Source organism: Stegostoma tigrinum, chromosome 32 (assembly GCF_030684315.1).
Source record: "Stegostoma tigrinum isolate sSteTig4 chromosome 32, sSteTig4.hap1, whole genome shotgun sequence".
Taxonomy (NCBI): Eukaryota; Metazoa; Chordata; class Chondrichthyes; order Orectolobiformes; family Stegostomatidae; genus Stegostoma; species Stegostoma tigrinum.
In genome coordinates, this window is record NC_081385.1 from 9,673,232 (window position 1) to 9,682,640 (window position 9,409).

A 9,409-nucleotide genomic window follows, 5' to 3' on the forward strand; every position below is an offset into this window, starting at 1 on the left:
GGCTAATCATTGATTGGGTTGGCTAAGCCATAAACAGTGAGACATCCATTTGATTGGAAAAGGTCTTTTTATGAGATGAATATATATTTATTGGATTTTGCAACAGTGGCAGTGTGTTGTGTAGAAGCCAAGAAATCTGTTGCAACACAATACCAGTAAAGAAATTGTTCTTCGCTGCTTAGCTGTCAGCAACTTAAAACAGCTTACACATCTACTCATCAGCACAAGAGTGCCACTGATGTAAGGGAAGGCTGAGGAGATGAACTTATTATGACACGTTCATCAGCTGCCACTAAGAAAACTTCCAGAGGGAACACCCCTTCAGTGAAATCCTAGAGGGGAGAGGAGACAAATACAGAATGTAATGGAATACTCTCCACTTGCCTGGATAAGTGCAGCATTGAAAATGCTCAAGAAGCTCCACACCATCCAGATCAAAAACATAAGTTACTGGAAAAGCTCAGCAGCTCTGGCAGCATCCGCGAAGGAAAAATTAGAGCTAACATTTCAGGTCCAATGACCTGACCTGAAACGTTAACTCTGATTTTTCTTCATGGATGCTGCCAGACTTGCTGAGCTTTTCCAGCAATTTCTGCTTTTGTTCCTGATTTACAGCATCTGCAGTTCTTTTGGTTTTATAACTATCCAGAGCAATGCAGCCTCCTTCATTGCAACATCCAACCCACCCCTCCACAAACCCACCACAGTCAAATCTGTCTGCCTCAGCACAGGCTCTCTCAGTGAGGGTAGTGTGTAACATCTACATGATATACTGCAATAATGCACTGAGGTCCCTCTAATAGCACCTTCCAAACCTGCAGCCTCTGTTACCTGGAAGGAATACCACCAACCACCAATCCCTCTCCAAGCCACTCACCATCATGACTTGGAAGTGTATGAACATTCGTTCACTGTCAACGAGTCAAAATCCCGGAACTCCCTCCCTGACAGCATTGTAAGGTGTACCCACAGCACATGGGCTGCAGCAGTTCAGGCAGGAGGCACACAACACCAACTTCTCAAGGGCACGAGGCAGCCTGTTATAAAGCAGGTGTGTGATTGGTTGAAATAACACTACAGCCGGTTCCCAGGTTGTGAATGGATTCCATTCTTTTTTCCACTGATAATTCAATTTGTACAAATCAGAACACGCTACAGGACAATGTAAAATAGCTGCTTGTAAGTACAAGGAAATGTTATCTTGTTGAAGCTTTAAAATTAGGATTAATACACCACTGAGTAGATAGACAGATACTGATAGATAGAATGGATGGCCAGAGGCATTTTCATCGGGTGGAGGTAGCTATTATGAGGGGGCATAGTTTTAAAGTGAGCGGAGGTTGGTATAGGGTAGGCATCAGAGGGAGGTTCTTTACTCAGAGTGGTGGGGAGTGGAATGCCTTATCAGAGAGGGTCGTGGAGTTGGCCTCATTAGGGGCATTTAATTGGCTATTAGATAGGCATATGGATGATAGCACAAGGTAGGAGTGGAGGTTAGACAGACCTTAGGCTTAGGGTAAAAGTTCACCACAACATCGTGGGCCAAAGGGCCTGTTCTGTCCTGTGCTGTTCTATGTTCTATGTGCAGGATTTTGTTGATGAGTTGGACATTCATAAGGCAGGGACTGCCTGCAACAGGAAAGTATATGATAGGATTTTATCTAAAATCATTAACTCTAGAATATAACATACTCGTGAGAAAATGCTGTTTGGAATAGCTGGAGAAGTCTCGATGGGCTGAATTCTATGAATCTGAGAAGAGGGTGCTGATTGGTTTGAAACCATTCTGGTTGGTGGAGGCAAGCTAAGGAGAATGAACAGCTAGATGCCAAGCTTTTATTTAAATTCAAACCAGGCAATTTGACTCTGATTGGTCAAGGCAGAGTCATGGGAGAGTTGATCTGCAGGCTTTAAAACGATACAATGAGTGGGCATGTTCTTTCGGTCTGCAAAGGGCAACATTTGTACGTATTTGGCATCTTGAATGCATAAGGGACCCACACTGCAAGTCCAACCGATAACCTTAAATTGCTTGTAATGGTAGCTCTTAACACAAACAGGGCTTTTTTAGTAAGTGTCGTCCAACCATGGATGATATCTGAAGTTAGACAGAATGGTTTTGTTCTCAAACAATCTGTGTTTGCAGTCAGTGCCAATTGCTGGGAGCAACTGAAGGGTTTGTGATGAAGTGATTCTCCAAGTGATGGCACCACACCAGCACTGAAAATCATATTCCACATTACTCATTTGAGGCAGGCATAAATTCATAACCACAAAGAAATTTTATTGGGTAGTTTCAACAAGTGGGCAGCTGGTTTGCTCTTACTGCTTCAGCACCCAGGCGCCAGGGATGTGAAATTGTGCTCCAAAGCAAAGGGAACAGTCATCTCACCTTGTTGGACAGGAACTCAGTGATGACGGACATTTACCCCATTTCATATTTCACGTTAACTGGGCTTCCTCACAACTGCACTGTATACTGCTTTATCCAACAGCACTAGCACAGTATTCAACACTCAAAGACACAGACACACAGAGAGAAGTTTGCAGCTGCTCACCATTCCCTATAATCTGCAGGTAAGCATCATGCAGGATTTGCCACGTCCCACAATTACAGAGAGTGGAGGATCAAGCCTGGATCACAATCAGCAAAAGGAATACACTAAAACTGCTCTTGAGCAAAACTGTTAAATCATCTGATGGTAAAGTCAGGGAGGGGTTGACAAAATCTGATATCATGGCACTCCCAATATTTCCCGGCAATCAATTCAGTCACATTTCAATAAGCCACATCTTCACCTTTGGTAGACTCAGAGGAGATAGCATTAGGCAGTGAAGGTATGATTCGCCTGTACAGAGTTAAGCAGATCTCGCCGATGTGCTCATTATCTGAATATTCATAGGTCTTAACTGTTCGTTGTGTTTTACAGCAGTAAACCATCACACCCTGCAGCTTCACAGCCAGCTTCATTCCCTCAATGCATAAAGTGAATCTGCATTCTCAGTGACCCGAAGCACAAGGTCCAATGAACTGTGGCTCCTTTAACAAGTTAATATGCTTATTTAAATATATTTGGGAATGTAGGAACAGATGTAAGTGACTTGGCTCATCAGGGTGTTTTGAAATTCAAATAGTTCATGGCTGATCTGTCCTTCAATTCTGTTTATCCACTTTTGCTCCATACTGCTCTCTCAGAGAGAGACGTGGTTTAACCCAAGGGTCACCCCTGCCTCAGCTGAGGGGAGAGGTTGAGAAGGAGGGTCCTTCAGGGGAACCTCAGAAGGGGCAGGAATTCAACCCATACTGTTGACATTACCGTACATTTCAAACCACCTGTCCGATCAACTGAGATAACCAATGCACTGGTCTATTGCTCCATATTCCTCAATACACCTTCCCAGCAACATGGCCAATGAAAATAATTTCAACTGACTCCCAGCTTTTCGGGGAAGATCGCTCCCACTAGCCTGTGAAAAGGTGCCTGCTCATTTTACTCCAGAACGGGCCATCTGTGATATTAACATTATACTGTGGTGACTCAGTGGTTAGCACTGCAGCCTCACAGTGCCAGGGACTCGGGTTCGATTCCAGCCTCGGGTAACTGTCTGTGTGGAGTTTGCACATTCTCCCCATGTCTGCGTGGGTTTCCTCCGGGCGCTCCGGTTTCCTCCCACAGTCCAAAGATATGCAGGCTAGGTGGATTGGCCGTGCTAAATTGCCCGTAATGTTTAGGGGTGTGTGGGTTATAGGGGGATGGGACTGGGTGGGATGCTGCAAGGGGCGGCGTGGACTTGTTGGGCCGAAGAGCCTGTTTCCACACTGTAGGGAATCTAATCTAATAACTATTTCCATAACATGGAAATATCTTCTGGAAGATTACCTTATCAAAACCAACTCATTAACGTCAACCCTCAACCCTTCGTACACTAGGGAAGCCACATTAGTGTAACCCCTACCCTCGTGATATAACCTTTTACCATAACATAATAGACCCTGGTATAATTCTTCACAGTCACCACTGTATCCCTTCAAAGCACACTGGCATTGGAAATGTCTGGGAGTTTATCATATTGTTGATTAATAATCTCACTCCACTGTTATTTTAAAAGTGATAGCCTGTTTAAAATAAAGCCAGGGTATTATTCACAGTGGTGCTTTTGGTAATTGAAGAGATAAAATGAGAGGAAGCGTGACAGGAAATGAATGTGACACTTGCAGGACGCAAACAGAATATGTAAGACTTTTAAGGTCTCGACTTGAATAGTGAACAGAGATGTGTTGTACATACATATTTAATACCTAAAATAAGTATGTTTATATTAATGCTAGCCTAGCAATGTCATCGGCTGTACTTCTAACACAAATGTTTTCCTGAACGTTGTGCTCAACATCAGTTCCACGGCTGCAGCATTTCCATTTTTAGTGCTTATTATTGGAGTCAAGCATTTTTTTTTCTTTACTCTTTCATGGGATGTGGGTGTTGTTGACAAAGGTTAACATTTGTTACTAATCCTCAACTGCAACTGAATTAAGTTGCTTGTTAGGCCAGTTCAGAGGAGTTTAGTTTATACTTAACCACATGGCTCAGTCGCACATAGGCTAGACCAAACAAGGATGGCAGACTTCCTTCCCTAAACCATGATTACAACATTGATAGTCGTTATGGTCATCATTAACCTGAGGCTACCTGTCAATTCCAGATGTATTAATTGCATTTAAATCTGACAGCTGTCACAGTCAAATTTGAACTTACATGCACAAAGAATTAGTCTGGGCCTTTAGATTGCTAGCAGAGTGACATTACCACTTTTCCACCATCCTCCCACAGTTAACAGCTAATCACAGTAACAGCTGTCTAATCCTATTCCTATCTAGCTCACTAATGTCCTTTAGGGAAGGAAATCTGCCATCCTTAACTGGTCCAACCTACATTTGACTCCAGATCCACAGAAATGAGGTTGACTCTTAACTACCCTCTGAAATGGCTTACACAGCAATTCAGTTCAAGGGCAGTTTGGGATGGGCAATAAATGCTGGCCTGGCCAATGATGCGCACACCAAAGAAAGAACAAAAGGAATCCAAGATTTTGTTAAAACCAGCCTTTACAGGGATATTATTCCACATCTCTGGACCAGGTGGGACTTGAACCCAGGACTCCTAGGCCATAGCTAGGGACACTACTACCTGTACGCCATATGAACCACAAAATCCAGGTTTTTAATAGAATTCTAAATCCACCAGCAGCCTGGCATCAGTAGGACATTGGTCTGGGCTTCTGGAATACCAGTTCATTTGCATTTACGCCCTTGTCTCCAGGGTCATGAATCAGATGCACAGTGAGTCTCTCTTCTACCCAACAACCTGGCTTAGCCCAAACTGGAATTTCATTTTGTGTAATATCAATATGACTTTTCCCACCTTCCACACTGGCAGTACCTACAGCGAGTGAGGCTATTTATTGCAGACTAAGTGTGGACAGTTCTGTGATTTGGCTCCTCTGCAATCAGGAAATGGCTTCTGGCGAGGCAAACCCAATTTATTTAGAAACAGGCCATCCGACTGCCTGGGCTGGATTCAAACATGGCTAAAGGTCAACATTTCAACCCAGCCAGTCAGCTGGGCAAGCAACTGTGCTTCAGAAGTTGTACCCGATTAACACATGCCACGTTTAGACTCCCAATATCACATGCAAACCATCCAACTCTCCAGGCAGGGAGTGCAATTAAGAGGTTAGCCAGCATGAACCAGAGACGAGCATATTTATCAAGGTGAATCTGGATAGATCAAGATGCATAAGCTTTAAGCGAGGTGATCAGGTTAATAAAGGTCACTGTATAAAATGAATTGAGATATCTTACAGGAGGCACTTATTGCTGGATATATTATTGTACAGATTAAACTCAAGGCAGGTCCCCTTTAGCATACAAATGTACTAAAGTCACAACGAGAAGGAGTCCGTTATTCAGTCCCTTGGACCTACTGTACATTCAGTAAGATGATGGCTAATCTGAGAGTTCCACCTATTCCTGATACATTTTCACCCCTTTCCTTATCAAGAATGCCTCCAACCCATTCAAAGACTCAGCTCCAACAAAGAGAGTTCCAAAGACTTTTGACCTTCTGAGAAAAAAATTCTCCCGTCTCCTCCTTCCATGGTCAACACCTTAATTTTAAAACTGTGACCGCCTAGGTCTTCCACAAAGGGAAGCATTCTCACTAAATCCACTCTGGTATGATCCCCTAGGATCTTGTTATGTTTCAAACAAGTCACCACTTATGCTTCTAAGCACAATGAATACCAACCTAAGGTGTCCATATTTGCTCACATATTCCAGGTATTCGTCTCATAAATCCCATCCAAACTGCTTCCAATACATTTATGTCCTTCCTTAGACAAGGAGACCAACATTATACAGTACTCCTGATGTGGTCTCACCAACACTTATGTATAACTGAAAAAATAATCTCCTTTTTTTGTATTCAGTTTCTCTCACATAGTTTTATTAGCTTTCCTGATGACTTACTATGCTTTATATTAACTCCTTCATGTACTAAGACACCCAGATCCCTCTGCATCTCAGGGCTCTGCAATTTATCACCTTTTAAATAACATACTTCTTTCTTATTCATCATTCCAAAATGATCAATTTCACAAATCCATGCATCTTAGTCTGTATGCCCAATCTTTGCCCAATTGCTTTACCTTTGGTGGCTGCCTTATGTCCTGTGCATAACTTAGTTTCCTACCTACCTTTGTGATGTCAGCAAATTTAGTAACCATACCTTCAGGTCCCTCATCTGTCATTTGAATGGACTGTAGAAAGGTGACACCTCAGAACTGATCCTGGTGGCATATGACTTGTTAAATCTTGCCAACCAGAAAATGACCCATTTATGCTGACTGTTTCCTCTTAGTCAGCCAATCTTTTCTCCATGTCAACACGTTACTGCCAAAATGTTACCACAACAAAACTGAACTTATGGGCAACCCATTATTATCCTTTCTTAACAATAGACAAGACATGCTCTGAGCAACACACATTTTATCTCTTTAAAATGTATTCTCAACTAAAAGATATAAAAAGATACAAAACAGAAACTTCTGGCCCTAGGGCCTGATTTATATTTCCAAATAGGTTTTTTTTTTAATTTAGTTTTTGGATTCTGGCTGTTTCCAAGGGGCTTAAAGTACATCATTTAGGTTACTATTCAGCTTTTGCAATCTCGAACGAGCAAAAATAAAATTTGCAGTCTGTGCAGTAGGAAGGTTTCTCTCAATGCCTCCACCTCACCCAGTCTTTTCACTGCTGAATGCCAAGCAATGGCCCTCAGGTGTGCAGATGGGCACTAGGGTCAAGGTGAGGTGGGTTATAGGTTGCCAACCCTCCAGGATTTAACATTAATCTTCAATATACAATGGTGAGTTTAAAAAAAACTGGGGTAGAAAGCTTAAACAAAGCTCCCCCGACCTCTATATTTTGAATGCTTGCGTTTATTCATTGTAATAATGTTGGAGGTGGAGCAGAAGACTGTTTAACTAGATGGATCAACACAATGTCCAGAAATACGTCCAACCATAACAATTGTTGGCTAGGGTGGGGGAGAGTGGATTGCTACCACGATCAGACTCAAATGTAATTTTATTTTGAAAAGCTGTGTGAGGGCATGGACACATTTACAGGACTGGACAAGGTTAATGTCTACAGCTCTGTATTCCATCAAGGAACAGGACTTTCGAATGTGAAAGGATTGCAGGAATAAGGTAAATAGTCGGGGAATTAAGAAGTGCAGTGAACACACAAGTGTCAATGTCGCTCAGATTCTGGAAGTGGCAAGTCTCAGTGAGATAATGACTCTCTGCAAATTATTCCCAGCGTCCAGAAAGCTTCACTTATCACTCAGGCCTTGCTACTCCTGTCAAAAAAGGAAGGAAGCCAAGCTTTCAACTCAAGCATGTCGCGATTATTTTACATGGTATAATGCTCCGGCTACAGGTACCAACTCCAAAACAAACTCATCACAGGAAATCATCTCAAATTTCGGCACTCGGTACAAGTAGGGCATTGCGGACACTCAACACAAGCCAACCTAAGAGCTAAAGTCTCACCAGTGGGGTCTCCAATGAAGACAACCGGTTTGCAGGACCTCAAACCATAACATCTTAAGGAATAAAAGAACACATTTAACATACCCCAATGCGACAAGCCTGGTCGTTCAGCGCTTTGATCCAGGTTCTCTGCCAATTGTCCCTGAAGGACTTGAAGGAGAACAGGGAAGTGATGAGACGCTTGAGCCCCGAGCCTGAGACGCTGTCTTCCCGGGAGCAGCCGAGTTTTAATAGGGAGCTCCAGATGCCCAGGCTGGCGGGAGGACGCTGCCTCACGGCGCCTCGTCTCCAAATCCCGACGGAATACTGCACCAGCCAAGTCAGGACGGTCACGATGGAAGCTGCGAACAGGAGCAGCAGGGCGAACCAGCCGGCGTGCTGCAGCAGAGCCGGCCCAGAGAAGCTGCCGAGGAGGCTCAACAGCACAGACATGACGGGCAGAGAAAGAGTGGCCGCCGGGCTCAGACATAAAGAGCAGAACCGCAGAGTCCGCCTCCAACTTGGCAATCGCTGGCTGGGTAAACCGTATCCTTCCCTGGTGACACTGTAACAGGCGAAGCAACTCCCTCCCACCCGATTCCACGGCTGCTAGACCACCAGAAATTCAAAGCAACACCTCACACACACAGTCGCTACATTGTATCGCGGGGGCTATTGCTACATTAAACCCTGCAACTTTGTATCTCCGGTCAGAATCTGCCTTGCAGCCTCCACCGGTCAAGGGGAGCAGCGATCCTTAAGGGGGTAACCGATCCATGGAGAGGTTCAGGATGCCCTTCCGATGTTGGGGTAGCGGCTCGGGATGAAACTGCTGCCGTGTCAAAAACCACCCGGTGATTTCTGGATCCTGCCTCCCGTTGACCGGGAGACGGTATGTTCTTGCTGCTAATTCTCCGTGTGTCCGACGAAAACAGCACAGTCAGGGACAGAGCCCGCCCCCACCCTCTGTGTCCCCGCCTGGTGCCGGTCTCAGCCCGGAATCAAAACGGCTCAGGCCCAGCATTCAGAGCGCCCCGCGCGCGCACACACACACACACACTCCACCTCTCTGTCTCTCTCTCTCACTCACACACACACTCCACCTCTCTGTCTCTCTCTCTCACTCACACACACACACTCCACCTCTCTGTCTCTCTCTCTCACTCACACACACCACCTCTCTGTCTCTCTCTCTCACTCACACACACACTCCACCTCTCTCTCACACACACACACACACACACACACACACTCCACCTCTCTGTCTCTCTCTCTCTCACACACACACACTCCACCTCTCTGTCTCTCTCTCTCACTCACA

At 44.5% G+C, this 9,409-nt stretch overlaps 1 protein-coding gene across 2 annotated transcripts in view; it reads right to left on the minus strand.

The window, feature by feature from the left end:
- Positions 1 to 9,070, minus strand: part of c2cd2l (c2cd2 like) — a 142,785-nt gene extending 133,715 nt beyond the window's left edge. For both annotated transcript variants that reach the window (XM_048562192.2, XM_048562191.2), the window contains exon 1: positions 8,194 to 9,070. In XM_048562192.2, coding sequence (XP_048418149.1) covers positions 8,194 to 8,541 — 348 coding nt within the window. In that variant the 5' untranslated portion in view covers positions 8,542 to 9,070. The remainder of the gene's footprint in view (positions 1 to 8,193) is intronic.
- Positions 9,071 to 9,409: the final 339 nt, after the last annotated feature.